This window comes from Pelophylax lessonae (genome assembly GCF_965119305.1).
Source record: "Pelophylax lessonae genome assembly, chromosome: 1".
Classification (NCBI taxonomy): domain Eukaryota; kingdom Metazoa; phylum Chordata; class Amphibia; order Anura; family Ranidae; genus Pelophylax; species Pelophylax lessonae.
In genome coordinates, this window is record NC_138768.1 from 478,131,198 (window position 1) to 478,152,590 (window position 21,393).

Genomic DNA, 21,393 nt, shown 5'->3' on the forward strand with positions numbered 1-21,393 from the left:
GATCTGCCTGTCAGTTTTTCAGGGGGATCTGAACGGATGCCCCATGCATCTCTACGGGGCATCGGATGTAAGCGGAGACATGTCCGCTGACATCCGATCCGATCAGTCAAATCTGGATGGATGGAAACCCTATTTTCCATCCGTCCAGCGGATCGGATTGGATGAGAACGGACAGACGGTCCGTTCCCATCCGACTCCCCCATAGAGATGCATGGGGACCTGACAGCTGTGTCTCCGCACATAGTGCGGAGACACAGCTGTCATCCTCCTGCTCCGCGGGGGGATCAGCGGATCGATCCCCCGCTGAGAAAAATGGAGTACGTCTGACGGACTTCAGGTGTGAAAGGGCCCTAAGTTACAAACGGTTCTCAGAAAAACAAAAATGGCTTTAACTGTAGAAACCCAAATGTTCTATACTGCAGTTTAGTCCTTATATGTGGTGGCTGCATTAGGTTTAGGTGCTTCCCCTTTATTTTCACCTGGTTGATCCTGCAATTAACACACTTTCTGTCCTAGTGTGGCAAAACTCACTCACTGTACTGTTTCTGTGGAGTAACAGTGTTGTCACCCTATGACAGCACTACTGTAGCTCTCAGAAATTAGAACAATGTAAATAATAAGGGCAGAGAGCACAGGAAGCTAACAGTTGAAAAGGTTTCTGACAGAATCAACAGTTTTATTGTATATCCAACAACTATGGCAAACTGCTTTCCAATGGTATTATTAACAGAATAAAATGGATCAAATAATAGAAGTTATTAGGGTTTACATACACTTTAATCCCTCACTGGAGGAGCATTTTTACCGTTTTCACATACATAAAGTGCACTTTCTTTTTTTTTTTTTTTTTTACGTAAAAATGCCCTTCTTTCCTGAAAGCAGAAGGTATGTAGTATAAAAACTTGGATAGCTTCAATTCTTCATGTCACACAATATTAGCGCATTAACTGCTTTTAACTAGGGTTGCCCATAACATTTTTGTATTAGGGAATACGAGTACTGATACTTTCGGTCAAGTACTCACTGATACCAAGTATCAATACTTTGCGGTGCAATTTGCTTTAATACAAAAAAAAATTGGTGCAAATCGAACAGTCGGTCTGATACCTGTCCGAATCGCATGCAATTTCCCCGACTGCTCCAGTGTGTGTGTGTGTGTATAGAAGGGGAAAGCACCATCTAGTGTGCAGTTTCAAAAATGTTAGAACTCACAGTACATTTTTGGCCACATGCAAAATAATCTACATAAGTGTCTCGGTCCACCGATGATACCAAATCAGGGCCACTGGAGGTGCTCACAGGGCTAGAGGTTCTGGGATTCTGTGGGAAGTGATGTCAGCTTGAAGATGGACAGCCTCTACATCTCCTCCAGCCCTGTGAGCACCTCCAGCAGCCTCGGTGGACTGGGACATCTATGTAGATTATTTTGCACATGGTCAGGTATTTACCGTGAGTTCTAACATTTTTAAACTGCCCACTAGATGGCGCTTTAATCCCTTTCTATACACACAAGAGCGGTGGAGGAAACTGCTAACGATTCAGACAGGAATCGCACCACATTCCTGTTCAAACTGCATGCGATTCTTTGCAGTGCGATTTCCGCCTATTAATTTTGTATTGTTGCAAATTGCACAGCAAAGTATCAGTTTTGGTAACGGGAGCAATGTGGGCGAGTACCGATACTCAGGCACATGATTGATATCGGTGCATCCTTACTATTAATAAAACACAGACTGAGATAATAATGACAATGACTGAATATTATCGCAATCACCCCGCGCTCAGGAAAAAATAAACATAAAACAATATGCCAGATATAAATACGTTAACCTGGCATATAGCTGCTGCTTTATAATAATCAAAATGGTAAAAACATGTGCTTAATCCTCTTAAAAGTCAGAAAGTATGAAGAGTTCAACACATAAGCAGCGCTCAGCAAACCCAATGAAAGAGTCCACATATAGAGTCCACCTTTGTGAATGAGACAAAATCCACAGGAGAATAATATCCACGGATGAAGACACAAGAAAATACTTCCACCACACCACGTGTCCCCCTTAGGTATTGCTCACTCACCAGAACTCTTTGTAAGGAGAGCCTTTTAATATCCTCCAGATACACCGGATGCCGACCACTTTGCGATCCTCAGGCACAGAATCTCCCCAATCTGCATACCATACACTAAGCGATCCACATACTCCATCACAATCCAGTATATCAGCAGTAAGTACATAAGTAAAAGAAGGGGCTCATAGGGCAGTTTGTCAACATAAATTTTGTTGTTAAAAAATCCACCCTAACCCTCAATCTATGCACTTACAGCAATCTAAAACAAAACTCTCATAGTACAAACAAATCAGCTGATCGAGACCTCACCCCTCCGCTCCTCTGTAACACTGTACCGATCTCAGTCCTCAGCTTACAATCAGCAGGACATGGAGGTGCGTCTCTTGCAGCTAATCAGTGATGTTGTCTGGGTGTCTGCATGCTCAAGCCCTGAAATGTTTCGTCATTACACTGGCTTCTACGGAGTGTAATGCCGATTGTAAGCTGAGGACTGAGATCGGTACAGTGTTACAGAGGAGCGGAGCGGTGAGGTCTCGATCAGCTGATTTGTTTGTACTATGAGAGTTTTGTTTTAGATTGCTGTAAGTGCATAGATTGAGGGTTAGGGTGGATTTTTTAACAATAAAATTTATGTTGACATACTGCCCTATGAGCCCCTTCTTTTATTTATGTACTTACTGCCGATATACTGGATTGTGCTGAAGTATGTGGATCGCTTAGTGTATGGTATGCAGATTGGGGAAATTCTGTGCCTGAGGATCGCAAAGTGGTCGGCATCCGGTGTATCTGGAGGATATTAAAAGGCTCTCCTTACAAAGAGTTCTGATGAGTGAGCAATACCTAAAGGGGACACGTGGTGTGGTGGAAGTATTTTCTTGTGTCTTCATCCGTGGATATTATTCTCCTGTGGATTTTGTCTCATTCACAAAGGTGGACTCTATATGTGGACTCTTTCATTGGGTTTGCTGAGCGCTGCTTATGTGTTGAACTCTTCATACTTTCTGACTTTTAAGAGGATTAAGCACATGTTTTTACCATCCTTACTATTAACTGTTTGTCAAATCTATATTTTCAGTATCACACAAACAAAAAATCTTCACATTTTCTGTAAAACATAAAAGGCGAGTAAAAAGATACCACAAATATGAAGACTCTAGTGTGCACCTGTGGCAAGACAACAAACTACGATACCCAACATTGTGCGAATGCGACACTTTAAAAGCTTTCACAGGTTATCAACTTAGTCAGGCCATACACAGAGCAAATTTCTTTCCTGCAACCATGGGTTGGGGGAAGACAGTGAGTATTGCTAGTGGCTTTAGCAGCCACTAGCGATAATCGCAGGTGAAACCCAGCATGCTGGTTGTACCCATGTTGATCAATTGATCAACTTGGTACATTCAGCCTGCCCATACACGGTTTGAATCACAGCCGCTTCCTGCCAAAATTCGAACTAGGTATCTTAGAATTGACCATTAACAATTTGTGGTCTTCGTCGGCGGTTCTCGCTCGCTGTTGCAGGTAGGATTCGTACCTTTTTCGTTTCATACGCAATGTTACGATTCATGTTTCCTATCCTGCATCCCTTTCGTACTTAGCTGCCTCGAAGTTGTTGTCGGTCGTGTCCCGACATCATTCGGCACAGGCGTAGTAGATTCGTAGGTTCCCTCTGCCTTGCTTGCCATCCCATCCACAAACATACGATTCATTTGTAGATCGTAGATCCAAGCTGTCAGACGTTGCCTGAATGCACTCGACAAAGGCTACACTGGTTATAGGATTCACCGTCTATGGGGTTGCCGCCTCATCCATTTGCATGGGTTGCGTGGCTGATTTAGGTGGTAATTGGACACTCCGGGTGCCTTGTCTGCACTTTGATTAGCCTGGGGGGGCTGGGTGGTTGGTATGTGTTCGGTTTTGGGGGAGGGGGTGGCACCCTAACACTGTACGACGGCCCAAATCGAATCCCGACTAAATAGTGTTTCGTATCCTCGGCACGACACAAGTTGATTCCAGTTGTCACACACATTACAGATTCCTGCAGCTCGGTCTCTCTCATGAGGCTCCTGCCACAAGCAACCAGTCGTTACTCAGACCGTTCATAGGGTCACACTTACTCAAACACGATACTCTAGCTTCATAAGTCGGCACAATTTGTCCTTGTTTTTGCCTCTCTGTTGAGGCTACTTTCTTACAATCGTTGCAAGCACTTCTCCAGTGGCACACAAGTCAACCACTCATTGTCTCAGGTGGCACACATTTCAGCCACTCACATTTTCTTGTCTGTCCTTTCTCCCTTAGGTCAGTCATGTTCAGTTTGTTCCCTCCTGGACTAGGTTAAACGTGCTTTCTACAAAAAAAAAGACAAAAAAAAAAAAGACGAACAAAAAAAAATTTTTTAAAAATAATTTTATATATATATATATATATATATATATATATATATATATATATATACTGTATATATATATATATATATATTTATATATATATATATATATATATATATAAAAATAGAATCTGTTTTTCCAACAGGCACCGTGCTTCTGCAACACAGCCTCCCCCATGAGGTTCTTGCCACAAGCTCTCAGTTACTGCTCATACCCCTCATTACCCATTTACAGGCACCATAAGCTTCTGCTACACGGCCTCCTTTTCAAGGTTCTTTGCCACAAACTCTCAGTCACCACTCATTATCATTCACAGGCACTACGAGCTTCCGCAAAACGGCCTCCCCCACGAGGTCCCCGCCACAAGCTCTCAGTCGCCACTCATACCACTCGTTACCCATTTTCAGGCACCACGAGCTTCTGCAGCACAGCCTCCACCTTGAGGTTCCTTCCACAAGCTCTCAGTCGCCACTCATACAACTCATTTGCCCCTTCACAATTACAACTCACGCAACTTCTTAGGTCGCAAACGGCGACATGCTTCAGCACGCCTCTTTTCAGTGTCAGCTCATTTATTTACGTCACTCGGTCAGCATGGCCTTGGTTATCCCTATACATCTTCCACTTTTCTCTACTGCTTGTTTTCGCCTCTTTCGCCTTGAGGCTACTTTCTTGCAACACGCGTTGCACGCTCCATCGCCAGTGGCACCAGGCCACTCACGTTTTCTGGTCTGTCTTTCTCCATAGGTCAGTGAGGGCAGGTTGTGCCATCCTGCATAAGGTTGGACATTTGTCTTGCAGGTAATCTGACATAAATACACTCATGCAGGGCTTTGCATGCTTTTACCGGGGGGGGGGGGGGGGGATTGTCATGTTTTAGGGGGAGGGGGTGAGCTTAGGTCTCTCCTTAATGCCAGGCTAAACTTGGACCTCCATGTTACCTTTATCAGGTTCCCGGTCGCCAGATTAGTCTTGGCCACAACCAGGACCTCTATTCTATCTGGGCATGAGTCAGGTGGATAGTACACGGGATACTCTTCCACATCAATGTGAAGTAACCTTTATTCATTTCAACCATCATTCATTTATTCATCTCGATACCTCACATACACAAATTGGGCTGCTGGTCTGGCACTTCGCTACTGTCACATTTTCTTTCTTACCTATTTTCTGAGGACATCACCTTCAAACTATGCAGACACGGTTGCTAAACAGTTGCTTGCTGACAGTGCAGACGTTAGCAGGCCACCCATACGTTACCTACTACAGAATGTAACATTCCTACTTAGGCCACAACCAGACTGCAAATTCCCACCCCAGTACGCCCTGGGCTCTGGTTCACAGGTCTGTGCATAACACTGAGCAGGCACCTGAGCTATTGGTTATTTGGCCAGTCACCTCCTGGCTAACCTCAGTTGCCCCGTACTTTGAGTTTTCTAAATTTCCACTCTTCAGCATTCCCTGAAACGCATCTTGTTCTTCACTACGCCTGTCGTTCCTTTTTCTGTTCTTCCTCCCCTTTGCTTATTACATATTCTTAAATACTCTCTCCTCCGCTGTTCTCATTTTCCAAAACTCTTCTTAAACATGCACCCCCTCCTTTCTCGTTATAGCTGGAGTCATGTCACGGTCCGGCAGTGAGAACCTTGCCTCCGCCTCTCCGTCACCCACTGCGGGTTCAGAGCTGGGCAGCACTCAGTTCCTCAGGGGATGGACTATCCCCAAGCTAATGGCAGAGCTGCGGCGTAGGGCCATTCCACGTCCAGGAAAGCTGAATTATTCAGGCTGCTGTTCCCAACACCAGCAGCAGGCATCCCTGCATCCATCTCCTTAGCTCTTGCCCAGCTGGACGCCATGATCGGCATGCTGACCGCAGCAGTCTCCAACGTGCAGGAGAAAGTAGGAAACCTAGAGGTGCACCCAGCAGTGACCCCCCCCTAGACATGTTCCCAGCGCCCGTTTTGGCACTACCACTCACAGGTACGCTGGGCTTGGCTGGGCTTGGTCACATCGGAGTCCCTGATTGGAGCAAGAAAATGACGCGGTGGACGCGTTTAACCAGCCAATGGATGCTGCTTTTTTCAGAGCATTTCTTCTTTAGACCATTTCCACTTGTAAAGTGAATGATTATAATTGAACTGTGATGGTCTACCTTTGATGTCCAATTACTTCACAGCAACATCATTTCATGTCCCTACAAGTTTAGGAATATTTTTCGGTCCCTGCAGTTATCCCTATGATTTTGATTTTATTACAGTTTTATATGTGAGTCTGTGTATTTGTCTGTGGAATCAATGACACTTAATTTACTTCAATAAAGTATTTCTCAGTATACCCAGGTGTCCCCAGTTGACTACTTTGAGGAGTACTGTCCCTCCTTCTCCTCTTTTTTGTCTCCCAGTTCATCAGACATGTTTGCATCCTTCTGGCTAATCTAAGCCTCAACCCTAACCAGTTTTCTGGGCACTCCTTCCAGATCAGAGTGGCCTCAGCCGCCTCCCAGCATGGGGTGCTGGGTCATGTCATCAGAAGATTAGGTAGATGGAAATCTGCCTGCTTTACTTGGTACATTCCAAATCCCCAGAGAGGAGACGTTGCAAGCCTTCACCAAGCTTGCCTAATAAATGTCATGTATACCAATAAAACAGCTCTCCCTATTGTGGTATTTTTGCCCCCTTTTTGGTGTACCGACCAGCTGACCCAGGCACACCTCAGGTCTATGTTATGTTGTGAGTCGTGTGGCATCTTTATGTGGTTCTACGTCTATTTTGGTTGGAGGGCTCAGACCATAAATTAGAAGGCCAGTATGGTGGCCTGAATTTTTTGGGAGGAGCCCGGGGGGGGGGGTTATTTAAGCAGCCCATTCACCTATGTTCCTTTTCGGTTCCAGTGCACGATACCCTCTCTCCCATCCCCTTTACAGGGCACTTCCTTCAAATCCCTCTTCTACAATCAACCATTACTTATCTTGGGTATGTCCCCTTTTTGGTGTACCACCCAGCTGATCAGGGCACACCTCAGGTCTATGTTATGTTGTGAGTCTTGTGGCATCTTTAGGTGGTTTCACGTCTATCTCGGTTGGAGGTTTCGACCATAAATACATATGCATATACAGTACAGTGAGGTGAAACAAGTATTTGATCCCCTGTTGATTTTGTACGTTTGTCCACTGACAAAGAAATGATCAGTCTATAATTTTAATAGCAGATTTATTTTAACAGTGAGAGACAGAACAACAACAAAAAATCTAGAAAACCACATTTAAAAAAAGTTATAAGTTGATTTGCATTTTAATGAGTGAAACAAGTATTTGACTCCTTTGCAAAACATGACTTCTTACTTAGTGGCAAAACCCTTGTTGGCAAACCCATAGGTCAAATGTTTCTTGTAGTTGGCCACCAGGTTTGCACACATCTCAGGAGGGATTTTGTCCCACTTCTCTTTGCAAATCCTCTTCAAGTTATTAAGGTTTTGAGGATGACGTTTGGTAACTCGAACCTTCAAAGGGACTCATCGTCCCTTTGATGCAGTGAAGTTGTCCTGTCTTCTTAGCAGAAAAACACCTCCAAAGCATAATGTTTCCACCTCCATGTTTGACGGTGGGTATGGTGTTTTTGGGATCATAAGCAGCATTCCTCCTCCTCCAAACACGGCGAGTTGAGTTGATGCTAAAGAGCTCGATTTTGGTCCCATCTGACCGCAACACTTTCACCCAGTTCTTCTCTGAATCATTCAGAAGCTCTTTAGCAAACTTCAGACAGGCCTGTACAAGTGCTTTCTTGAGCAAAGGGACCTTGCGGGTGCTGCAGGCTTTCAGTCATTCATGGCATAGTGTGTTACCAATTGTTTTCTTGATGATCATGGTCTTAGCTGCCTTAAGATCATTGACAAGATTCTCCCTTGTAGTTCTGGGCTGATTCCTCACCAATCTCATGATCATTGAAACTCCACGAGGTGAGATCTTGCATGGAGCCCCAGACTGAGGGAAATTTACACTTATTTTATGTTTCTTCCATTTGCAACTAATCACTCCAACTACTGTCATCCTCTCACCAAGCTGCTTGCCAATGGTATTGAAGCCCATTCCAGCCTTGTGTAGGTCTACAATCTTGTCCCTGACATCCTTGGACAGGTCTTTGGTCTTGGCCATTGTAGAGAGATTGGAATCTGATTGACTGATTTCTTCAGTGGACAGGTGTCTTTTATACAAGTAACAAGCTAAGATTAGGAGCACTCCCTTTAAGAAAGTGGTCCTAATCTCAGCTTGTTACCTTTTTAGAAGACACCTGGGAGCCGGAAGTCTTGATGATTGATAGGGGATCAAATACTATGCAAATCAATTTATAACTTTTTTTAAATGCATTTTTCTGGATTTCTTTGTTGTTATTCTGTCTCTCATTGTTACAATAAACCTACCATTAAAATTATAGACTGATCATTTCTTTGTCAGTGGGCAAAGGTACAAAATCAGCAGGGGATTAAATACTTTTTTCCCTCAGTGTATTTTAAACATTTTTTTTTATATACTTAACTTTTTACTATTACAAGGGATCTGATAAGCCCCCCATGTTATAGCGCTTTTTGAGTAAAAGACACAGATAACTTGGACACCAGGAATCTTTGGAACACCGATGACTCCACTGATGGCATTCAAAAGCAAGGTAGAAATAATCCGGCGGCTATAAAGGACTGTGGTGTGGGTGCAGCTGAGAAAATATCGGGAAAGCTTAGAAGATCTGCGCAAGCTCTGGAAAGTGGTGCGTGCATGCACAGAAAGACAACCTGGAGAGAAGCCATACAGACTCAGTACAGACACACAGGTTGCAATGCATACTGCCCATCAATTTAAAAACCCAGGCTGCACCTCTTCTCTCTGCTGTACCATGATCAGAAGTAAAGCAATAGTTAAACTCCACAAAGCCCTGCAATGCTCTCCAAATCCTACAGTATAGCCTGCAGCCTTCTTTCAAACAGTAAACAAACTCAAAAGGGTTAGTGCTAGTGACAGCCTGCATCCTATACATGTCATTTTTGGTTTTGCCCACAGTTACAAATTAAACAAGACAAACATTTGCCTATATTATAAAGTACTTGTGCCTTATCACTAAAACTACATTATTTTAATTCTGAAAATCAAAAACAAAGAATGAAATTACCATCTTCATCGGTGCGAACAACAACGGGCGAGCTCTCCGGGCCAGGTCCCACTGCAGTATGTGCGACAACAGTAATACGATACTCAGTCCATTTTTCTAAAGCTTCCAGAAGGATTTCAGTGGTCTCAGATGGAATGTCCTTCACTTCTTTTACTTCTGGGTCCTCAGAGTCCAAAGCACCATAGTGCACACTGTATCCAGCAAGAATGCCATTATGGCTTTCTGGTGGGGGTGGCTGCCAACTTACCAGTATTGTAGTAGACTTTGTGCTGACACACTTTACATCTTGAGGGGGGGCAGATGGTTCTATGAGAGGACAATTAAGGGCAGGAGGGATAGGGCAAGTAGAGAAACAAAAGATGGGAAAGATAAAATAAAAAAGAAAAAAGGAATACAACTCAAAAAAAAAAAAAAAAATTAAGATTGTGAACTGTTAGAAAGTAATACTTGTGTAAAACAGAAAAAAAGTTCAAAATAAAATATGGATACGGGCAAATTATATGGGGTAGGTTCTATTCCCTAGCCATTTGTCTCTTGAGGATACCTAAATGTTATATGAAAACGTAATTATTTGTCTAAATCTGGATGTATTATCTATATAAAAGCTGTAATAATGCATCTACCTTCTGCAGTTATTTCATTGATTTTTAGTTGGGAAACTGGCTATGTTACAGGAGCATTCGATCACAAAATAAAAAATATCTTAACTCCTTATGAGTTGAATTAATATGTTCAAGTCCATGGGGTTTACAAAGTACTTTTTTCCTTTGACAGTTCTTCATTTTGTCCCTTATGAATACTACAACAGTTTTGAAGTGTCCATAAATGTGACAATTGTGTTACTTTAAATGTGATTTTAAATGTGAATGCTATGTGAACAGGCCAGAGGCACCTCAATATTGAAGGGGCTACAGAGCAAATTACAGTGATTTATGACTGCATACCCCAATGTATGCGGTCACCATGTGACCTCCTCTGCAGAGTTCTTCAGTGGATAAGTGGATGTCTATAACAATCCTGCCAAGATCTTAACATGTAATGTAGTCTGTGCCCGTCTCTCATTTCTTCTCTGTGTGGTATGGGTTCACAGCAAGATTTTTACCTTTCATCGCTATTTCCACAGGTAGTGGATGCAGAGAAGAATCATGCTACATCAAGAGCCATGCTGTTCAACTTTTAGAGAGTCTTTTAGCAGAAAGCAATTTTAAATAACCAAGCCAGTTTCTCAGTGCATGTGAAAATAAGATCTGAGTCTCTATGCATTTAGTCTGCATATTAAACTGTTCTTAGTTTGTGCTTTGTCCCAACATTTTCTTTATGCATTTACAAGCTCTTTCCCTCTCATCAGAATGAGATTAATGGTCTATTTTGTGAATGTTTTCTACATTGCAGCATCTTGCACCTATTCTTGCTGTAGTTTTAGCTTTTGTCTGTTAGATCTGCATTGTTTCATATCTGTTCCTGTGCTTATTTCATGCTAGTTTTTCATTTGTTATTTGTGCTTGGTATTAGATATCCAGACTTCTTGTTATTGCTCTTCCTCTACATTATGCTTCTTTCTTATACAACAAACCCACACGCTGTGGGGGTAATTCAACATTAGCAAATAGATTAAAATTAGATTTAGGGTTATTTGTTAGGGCAATAGTTAAGGATTAGTGTGAGATTAAATTTTAGGAAATTATTTTTGACAGTGGACAGTGCTAGTGAGGTTTAGTGTTAAGGGCTCATTTTTAGGGTTAGGAAACTGCTGTTCTTTCAACTTGTTTTTACTGGCAAAAGCCTACAGCCAAACAGCAGCAAATGGCTGCAGCTGTGAGCGCTGACCAGTGTGTTCTCGGGGGGGAATGGGAGCTCCCGAAGAGGATGGTCTCCCCCGTCAGAACACAAATGCACAGCGGGGAGATAGCTGTACCACCAATGTATAGTTAGTACAGCAACTCCTCATTTTTTTTCTTCGTTCTGCCTAAGTCGATATCTGTTTTTAATGTAGAATGACTAGAAGGACTAGTTATTCTATTTTTGCATCCAAAGGCTATTGTTACTTTTAGTTGGTTGTGGCAAAATCCTAGCTCTTTGTTCCCTTGACAATTTATTTAATTGTTAATCCTCTGAACCTGTCACAATAATGTAATGCCTTGGGAAGTTTGGTAATCAAGCAGGAAAAGGAAAAAAAAATAATTAAAAAACAAATGAACATGAACGGTTCTGAATAAAATAAATCAATAAAATAAACTAAAAGTACCAGCATTCAATTTTTCCATCACCTACCTTTTTATCATGAAAATTTATATTAGACTTTCTGGATATAACTGAAAGCAAGGCAGAGGCCAGATCATCTTATGTGGCATTGGGTAAATGCTTAAAAAGAACAAGATTCTATTATGTTCTAATCTTATTTTTGGTTCATTATTAAATTGATAAGTAATAGTTTTTATCGTAAGAAATCATGAGAAATTATCAGTAGGTATATATGAAAGCTTCTGCTATTTTAGATGGTACTACTCCAAACCACTGTAAGTTTGTCTGACCTCATAAATCCTTGCATTATTGCTTGATTCAAAAGAATGGCAGGGTTCCTTGTCCAACAAAAAGCACAACATTCTCACAGCTACCAAATGGCCTTACCAGCAACATTCACATGAGCACTTAACATGGTACTAAAATTTGATCAAACCTGGATTTACATGGCAGTTCAAGACAAAGATGAACTTGGCAAATCCTCATGAACTTTCTTAAGGCCTGACAGGATGGACTGCATTTGAGAAGCTTTGGGTTCTTTACTTACCTGTTCTGCTTTTCAACAAGCAGGCTGATCTCCATGCTCCAAGAAAGACCCTTACTGAACATTTAACTGCTAAAGTACCACAAGCTGTATTTTGTACTGTTAATTTTTTAAAAATGCAGTATTTTCCTCTATGAAAACACGCCAGAGAATGATTCTGTTGATGTTGTATTAAATGGTACGTAAGCAGTTAAAATTTGTCATCTTCAGAAAACAAATAAATATACTTTACCTTTAGTTTAATGGATTTTACTTTAAACTTTGATGGTGCTAGGGCCTACAACCTAGCAGATATATTTGGAGTGAGGCACGGGAACAAACAGGAGTTTCCTGAAAGCACAATGCACAGTAAGCAAGTGTATGTGTGGGAGAGTGTGATAGGGAACATTGGTTTTCTACCCATGCATGTACAGCAAAGCCCCAGTGCAGGAAACAAGAAGATGGTAAACAACAGAGACAATGGACAACAATGGACTGAGCAGGCTTCCCTGAAAATTTTAAGACTGAGAATAAAATCAGAAAAACCGAGGTAAATTTGAACTAAAAAGCACACTGGTATATATATATATATATATATATATATATATATATATATATATATATATATATACACCAAGCCACGCCAGAGTTTTTCAGCCAAAACTCATAGCAAGGCAAAAGTACAAGATTAAGGCGTAATTTAAAAATACGTTTTGTAATACCACGGAAAGCTTGAAACTAATAAAAAAAAAAAAAAATGCGTAAAAATTAGCTTTTTGGTTTCACATACAATATTGTGTTGCATATGAACCTTTCTTTTTTCCACAAAGCAGTGTGAGTTCTAGGGACCTGAAGCAGAGTGTGGGTACACCACTAGACACATTGATACTTTATAGTTACCTCCCATATAAAATTAAGTTACCACTCAAGTAAGAATAAAAATTTAGCATAGCATGTAAAGTATTGCAAGTGAAAATGCTAATAACCGAATAAACAATGATGAGTTATGTCCATTCAATAATGAAAAATAAAATGATCCTCAGATTAATGCATCATACTCTTGGTAGCATAACAGTAATGTAAGTGATTTTTTGAGATGGAAAAAGACAGGACACACACAAACTAGCTGCCACAGCTCATGCAGTGAAGAACTAATATAAAAGGCAAAAAATCAGTGAAAAGCTTTAGTTAATTGCAAATAATGGGAAATCTGCTCCCATGGAAACTGCCAGAATCAATCCATTAAACTAAAATAACATGTTTTATACACTTAGAGGCTATTGCTGTTGCTGCATTCTTTAAACTTAATACCTAGCATTGTGCCAGCAAGCTGGTAAATTCTAAAATCTAAGCCAGCAATAAAGCTGTCAATGTTGGTTTTTAATAAGTGTGGCAGCCCTGTTCACTTGTGCTGAAAGAAAGGAACTTTTAATTAGATAAAAAACAAAGTTACAGAGCAACATGTTAAAAACTAGTCCAAGATGCTAGCTACGGAGTGAGTGGCCTTAACCAGTTATGTAGCATCACTGCATATAGTTTAGATCAATATTTTGGAGTGAAAATACCTGCCTGATTATAAAAAGTAGAAAAGGAAAATACCTTTATTACAGTGTTATGATGTATGTTCCTAATAATAAATGTGGAAAGGGGTAATTTATTTAGTACATCACTATTATATATGTAATTATATATGTACACACAAAGACTATATTGAAAAAATAATAATCAGTAAACAGCATGGTATGTGTACGGATAATAGCTTCTAACACTTTCTTCATCCCCCTCACATTTGTGGGATATGACATGTCAAATTGCATGCCAAATCGCAGCCTATTGCCGGCAACGGCACTGTCCCAATTGGGGGGGGGGGCCGCACCGATTTCCAAAAGTAGTTCCTGCACTACTTTTGTCGAATTCAGGGGCGATTTCAATAGACATCTGTGCATGAACCCACACAGATGTCATTCAAATCGCCCCAAACTCACACTGAAATGCAGGTTTAAAATAATGCAAAGTCAGTGTGAACGTACCCTCAATGTAAATTAAATGATTAATGGATTGCTTGCAGATATACTTCTGTCTGTACCAAATGACTCCTTGGTAATGACTCTAACCTGTGTAGAAATCTTCTGCCTAGTCCTCATTTAGGAACAGCTGGTCTGTTTAAATTAAGCACACCTAGGAAAAGGGAAAGCACATTAGGCTTTCCTAAACCGTGGCTGCTAAAGATGAAGTGCACTTTAGCTGTGATCATCAAATCTGAAGTGTCTGACCCACACGGTCACATCAGATATTCAGATAAATCAGTAGATTTTATCTTTTTCATGGCAAAACATATTCTGCATCTTATAATACTAAGCCCTTCCATGCTACAGTGAAATAACTAAGTGCTAATAAAACAAAATCTACAATAAAGCCCCCCAAACTAACAAATATTTGTGAAACATAAGTCAGCTGCTATACCTAAAAACCCTAGCGATACCAAAATATATAAAGATATGGGATCCCTCTGACAAAGTCTCATGTAACGAAATGCATTGGAAGGTAGAGCCAGCCACTGTAGGGCTTTTGGTGCTGTGTGATCGCTGTGGTCTGTGAGCAGGGTGAAGCTGAGCAACTGGCAGATTTCTTTGCTTACAGCTAGAGCTATTCTCATCCATAGTATCCTCCAGCATGATCAACTTTTAATACAGGTCTTCTTTCTATTATACTTTTGAGCATATATTTTATCATTTATACTTAGAATGCTTGTATGAATGTTAAATATACTACACTTTGTGAAGTTCCTTTTTCCATTGTGATCATCTATTCGTCCACCTGTGATTCTGGAGTTACTGTGTGTGCAGACAGAGGAGGATCACTTCTCGTGGTTTTGTTTGGGCTGTGGTTGACCACTTTCCCTGGAGTTGTTCATACGGTGTTTGCCTTTCTTTAACATGCATGTCTGGGGAGTGCTTTTCATGTGTGGTGAAGAGAGCACTGTAGATTAAAGTGGTTGTGTAAACCCTTACATATATCTAGTGAAATGACTGGCCTCAGGTGAAACAAATCCTCCTACACAAGCTGTACCTGTTTATCTACAGCAATGTTTCTCCTACATCCATTCAAAGTGCAGAATTTACACAGGATCTCTCAGCTCTGAAAAGCAGGGGGTGGAGAGATGAAGCTATATCAGTGAGGAGAGATTTGAGAGCTGATTGGAGGGAAGAAACACACCCCCTTCCACACAGCTCACAGGACCAGAGCTGAGGGGACGTAAAACTGAACAGCTGAGCAACAGTTTTAATGCCCCTCAACTGCTCCTCTTTTAGCTGCAAAGACAGCTAAGGGGTCAATGCATATGCCGTGATACTTGGCATCGCGGCAATAACTATCCACACTGTCGGGTTCAGCAGGCAGTACCAAACTGAATAGGGGTGCCACGCAATTGCAGGGATCAAGAGGTTTAAACAGGAGGTGGGGATGGGATACAACGCCTCCTCACTGCCTATCAAATGCCTTCTGAATGAGGATCTGAGCATTGATTGTAACACAAGTGTAAACTAGCACTAGTATGCAATTCTGTACTGAAACTGATCTATAAACTGAAAATTCATGACTACATACATTTTGGTTACAAAATCTGTATGAAGAATGATAACCTGTTGTAATAAAATCACTGCATACTAAAAATATTTAAAGTATTTGAAAAAATAATAAAAATAAAAAAACAAACAGAAACATGTACTAAAAGTGCTTAAAATGAATGCAGTTAATATACAATACTGCGCTGGCAGTTTTTTACCTAATGGCCACATTAGTTGTACATAGAGTGTTCCATAATTTTCTGCTGGTATAGATGAAAAAAAATATATATACATATACTTACTAGACTGCATGGTCCTCTCTTTAACATCTGATGTCCAAGCACCCTGACCTTGCTGAGACCGAGCTGCAAGGCGGAAAAAATATTCTGTATTGGGTTTTAAACCTTCCACTAAATATGATGTTGTTGGGTCAAAGGTCTTTTTGATCTGTGAAAATATATGTTAATTGATTACAGTTATTTCTTGTACATCAAACAGGCAGGAATTGATTAAACAGATTTAACATTAAACTCTTCAACTAATATTTAAAAGCAGTTATAAGACTGCTTAAGAAGCTCTATCAGATCTGACATATTTCTAAACAAGATGACTCATTTCCTTACAGAACAAATATATGCACTTTCATTTTTCTCGTTCAATGTTTTTATTGAAATTTTTTCACAAAGTAAGAGATTGAATATAAGGAAACACTTGGATGAGTACATATGTCATAATAGGATGATATCAAAGGTGAACAGTATAAAGATTATAGGTATTGGTTGGTACATGGTATAAGTTAAAGATGAGGGTTTGGTCTGCCTCTCCAGACACCCCTTCTGGGAACAATCTGTGTCAGGGAGGGAGACAACCCTGCCCATCTAAAGTATTATGCACTTTGATTTTTAACATGGTACATAGCTATAAAATATACTGGTGTTTTGTGGTGCTTTTTTGCTTTTAAAATAGATGGAGCCTAAAGGCAAAACTTATATTAGCACATTTTTAGATTAATGGTACTTTTCAGATAGCACATTTGTACATGCATGCAAAGCATACGGACTGAATTCATGGTCCTGGAACACTTTTCATACATGAAGTATATTATCCACAGTTTCAAAAATGGTAGCACTCCAAACTGATCCACTGGAAATGCTTTAATAATTACACAGCAGAGGAAAGCAGATATCTACACTTGTGCATTTTAGGCAATTGCGGCCTTAATCTTAACTGGATACAGGCAAGTCTACTCACTCTAGAAAGAAAGACAAGCAGCATCTAAATCCCCCATATGACAGACAGCAAGACTGAAAGCACAACATTAACCACTTTCCTACTGGGCACTTTCACTCCCTTCCTGCCCAGGCTGATTTTCAGCTTTCAGCACTTTTCAACACTTTGAATGACAATTGTGCAATCATACAATGCTCTGTACCCATATGACATTTTTATTATTTTTTTTTCATACAAGCAGAGCTTCCTTTTGGTGGTATTTAATCACCGCTGTGTTTTTTATTTTGTGCCAAACAAAAGAAAAAAGACCGAAAATTAAGAAAAAAAAGTCTGTTATAAAACAGGTCATTTTTCTCCTTCACTAATGTGCGCTGATGAGGCGACACTGATGAGGCGGCACTGATGAGGCAGCACTGATAGGTGACACTGATGAATGCACTGATGGGCCGCACTGATGGGTACTCACAGGTGGCAATGGTGGGCACTGATTGGCAGCACTGGTGGGCTGGTATTGGTGGGCACTGATTGGCAGCACTGATGGGCACTGTTTGAACTGCACTGATAATCAGTGCCCTGATTATCAGAGCACATGTTCCAAACACAAGCCGGTTACTGGCTCTCTTCTTCTCTCCTCATGCTGTGAGGAAAGAAAAGCTGATAACCTGGCGTGTGTTTACATCCTGTGATCAGCTATCATTGGCTGACAGCTGAACAAGTTGTAAAGGGCCACTGTGATTCGGCGTTCACCCCGATCTGTGATCAGCTGAGTCCGAAGGACTCCGCGATCATAAACAGAACTGCCCACAGCGTGATTATGGGGGGACGTCCATGGACACCCTCCCAGCATTGGAAGCCTGCACTGTAGCTGTTTTTCGGCTAGAACGTGGGCGGCAAGTAGTTAAAGAACTCTTGAAGATCATTTTAGAGCATAAAATAAAGAAGTGCCCGTTAATATGAGGTGGTAAATTAATTTCTATACCAATGTAAGAATTGCATGGGACTTTAAAAATTACAAAACCTAGAAGATTCTGGGACCAGGTGGTCTTCTATAACAATACTATAACTGACATAGCTCTACACCAGTGGTTCTTAGCCTGGGTTCGATCGAACCCCAGGGGTTCGGTGAGGCACACCCGACTCATATGATTTGTGATGACACGCCGCACCGGTTCCACAGAACCGGTTACTAAATATTTGGAAGTTTGCAGAACCGCCTTGTGAGTTGTGACCATCTGTATATCATCCTCCTGATCCGCTGACCGCTCTGCTGCTCTCTCTGTTCTCTGTCGGGCACTCTCTCTCTGCAGGGAGGCGGCCGGAGCCCACACACTGCACTGGTTGCTAGGCTAGAGCTGCTTAGCATCTAGCAACCAGTGACGTAACACTTTCTCCTCCAGGCCGCCGCCTCCCAGACAGTCCCCGACTCCCCGCCTATTACAATTTGGCTCTAGTAGGAAAGGGTGGACCCGGGGAGCATAGCAGTGCACCCCGAGCCCACCCATTGTGTGACAATAGCGAATTAAAATTTGCTATTGTCACATGGATCCTCCTCCTCCTTGGCCAATGCCATTGGCCGAGGAGGAGGCGGGGGACTCGAGGAGACGCGGGGACTGAAGAGAAGAAGCCGCTGCTACAACAGGTAAGTCAAGTGCACTGGTCTCTGGGGGGGGGGGGGGGCTTGGCAAGTTGGCACGCTGTTCACCCTGCATTGAAGGGGGCACGAGGATCTCTGAATTGAAGGGGGCACGATGATCTCTGCATTGAAGGGGGCACACAGCACACTGGTCTCTTCATTGAAAGGGGGCACGAATGAAGATCTCTGCATTGAAGGGGGCATGCAGCACGCTGGTCTCTACATTGAAATGGGGCATGAATGATGATCTCTGCATTGAAGGGGGCACACAGCACGCTGGTCTCTTCATTGAAAGGGGGCACGAATGATGATCTCTGCATTGAAGGGGGCATGCAGCACGCTGGTCTCTACATTGAAAGGGGGCATGAATGATGATCTCTGCATTGAAGGGGGCACGCAGCACGCTGGTCTCTGCATTGAAAGGGGGCACGAATAATGATCTCTGCATTGAAGGTGGCACGCCGCACGCTGGTCTCTGCATTGAAAGGGGTCACGCTGGCCTCTGCATTGAAAGGGGGCTCGCTGATCTCTGTGCATTGAAAGGGGGCACGCTGGTCTCTGTGCATTGAAAGGGGGCACGATGGTCACTATGCATTGAAAGGGGGCACGCTGGTCACTGTGCATTGAAAGGGGGCACGCTGGTCACTGTGCATTGAAAGGGGGCACGCTGGTCTCTCTGCATTGAAAGGGGGCACGCTGGTCACTGTACATTGAAAGGGGGCACGCTGGTCACTGTGAAAATCATGTTTTAATGGTTTTGTTCTTTGTTCTTAATGGTTTTGTTCTTTAATGGTTTTGTTCATTTTGTGCACCTATGTATAAATATACAGTGGGTACGGAAAGTATTCAGACCCCCTTAAATTTTTCACTCTTTGTTATATTGCAGCCATTTGCTAAAATCATTTAAGTTAATTCTTCTTCCTCATGAATGTACACATAGCACCCCATACTGACAGAAAAACACAGAATTGTTGACATTGTTGCAGATTTATTAAAAAAGAAAAACTGAAATATCACATGGTCCTAAGTATTCAGACCCTTTGCTCAGTATTTAGTAGAAGCCCCCTTTTGATCTAATACAGCCAGGAGTCTTTTTGGGAAAGATGCAACAAGTCTTTCACACCTGGATTTGGGGATCCTCTGCCATTCCTCCTTGCAGATCCTCTCCAGTTCTGTCAGGTTGGATGGTAAACGTTGGTGGACAGACATTTTTAGGTCTCTCCAGAGATGCTCAATTGGGTTTAAGTCAGGGCTCTGGCTGGGCCATTCAAGAACAGTCACGGAGTTGTTGTGAAGCCACTCCTTCGTTATTTTAGCTGTGTGCTTAGGGTCATTGTCTTGTTGGAAGGTAAACCTTCGGCCCAGTCTGAGGTCCAGAGCACTCTGGAGAAGGTTTTTGTCCAGGATATCCCTGTACTTGGCCGCATACATCTTTCCCTCGATTGCAACCAGTCGTCCTGTCCCTGCAGCTGAAAAACACCCCCACAGCATGATGCTGCCACCACCATGCTTCACTGTTGCGACTGTATTGGACAGGTGATGAGCAGTGCCTGGTTTTCTCCACACGTACCGCTTAGAATTAAGGCCAAAAAGTTCTATTTTGGTCTCATCAGACCAGAGAATCTTATTTCTCACCATCTTGGAGTCCTTCAGGTGTTTTTTAGCAAACTCCATGCGGGCTTTCATGTGTCTTACACTGAGGAGAGGCTTCTGTCGGGCCACTCTGCCATAAAGCCCCGACTGGTGGAGGGCTGCAGTGATGGTTGACTTTCTACAACTTTCTCCCATCTCCTGACTGCATCTCTGGAGCTCAGCCACAGTGATCTTTGGGTTCTTCTTTACCTCTCTAACCAAGGCTCTTCTCCCCCGATAGCTCAGTTTGGCCGGACGGCCAGCTCTAGGAAGGGTTCTGGTTGTCCCAAACGTCTTCCATTTGAGGATTATGGAGGCCACTGTGCTCTTAGGAACCTTAAGTGCAGCAGAAATCTTTTTGTAACCTTGGCCAGATCTGTGCCTTGCCACAATTCTGTCTCTGAGCTCTTCAGGCAGTTCCTTTGACCTCATGATTCTCATTTGCTCTGACATGCATTGTGATCTGGAAGGTCTTATATAGACAGGTGTGTGGCTTTCCTAATCAAGTCCAATCAGTATAATCAAACACAGCTGGACTCAAATGAAGGTGTAGAACCATCTCAAGGATGATCAGAAGAAATGGAAAGCACCTGAGTTAAATATATGAGTGTCAAAGCAAAGGGTCTGAATACTTAGGACCATGTGATATTTCAGTTTTTCTTTTTTAATAAATCTGCAACAAAGTCAACAATTCTGTGTTTTTCTGTCAGTATGGGGTGCTATGTGTACATTCATGAGGAAGAAGAATGAACTTAAATGATTTTAGCAAATGGCTGCAATATAACAAAGAGTGAAAAATTTAAGGGGGTCTGAATACTTTCCGTACCCACTGTATACCTAAAATAATATATACCTATGTTTTGAATTAGAAAAAATCATATTTTATTTTTCCAAATAAGAAGGGTTCGGTGAATGCGCATATGAAACTGGTGGGGTTCAGTACCTCCAACAAGGT

General features: G+C 42.0%; 1 protein-coding gene across 12 annotated transcripts in view; it reads right to left on the reverse strand.

Moving 5' to 3' along the window:
• PTPRS (protein tyrosine phosphatase receptor type S) overlaps positions 1 to 21,393 on the reverse strand; it is a 540,344-nt gene that overhangs the window by 283,954 nt on the left and 234,997 nt on the right. For 9 of the 12 annotated variants that reach the window (XM_082243958.1, XM_082243963.1, XM_082243957.1 and 6 more), the window contains 2 exons: positions 16,246 to 16,390; positions 9,614 to 9,919 (listed from right to left, as the gene is read on the reverse strand). In XM_082243958.1, coding sequence (XP_082100084.1) covers positions 9,614 to 9,919; positions 16,246 to 16,390 — 451 coding nt within the window. The remainder of the gene's footprint in view (positions 1 to 9,613; positions 9,920 to 16,245; positions 16,391 to 21,393) is intronic. The other 3 variants (XM_082243959.1, XM_082243967.1, XM_082243966.1) reach the window with 1 other exon arrangement.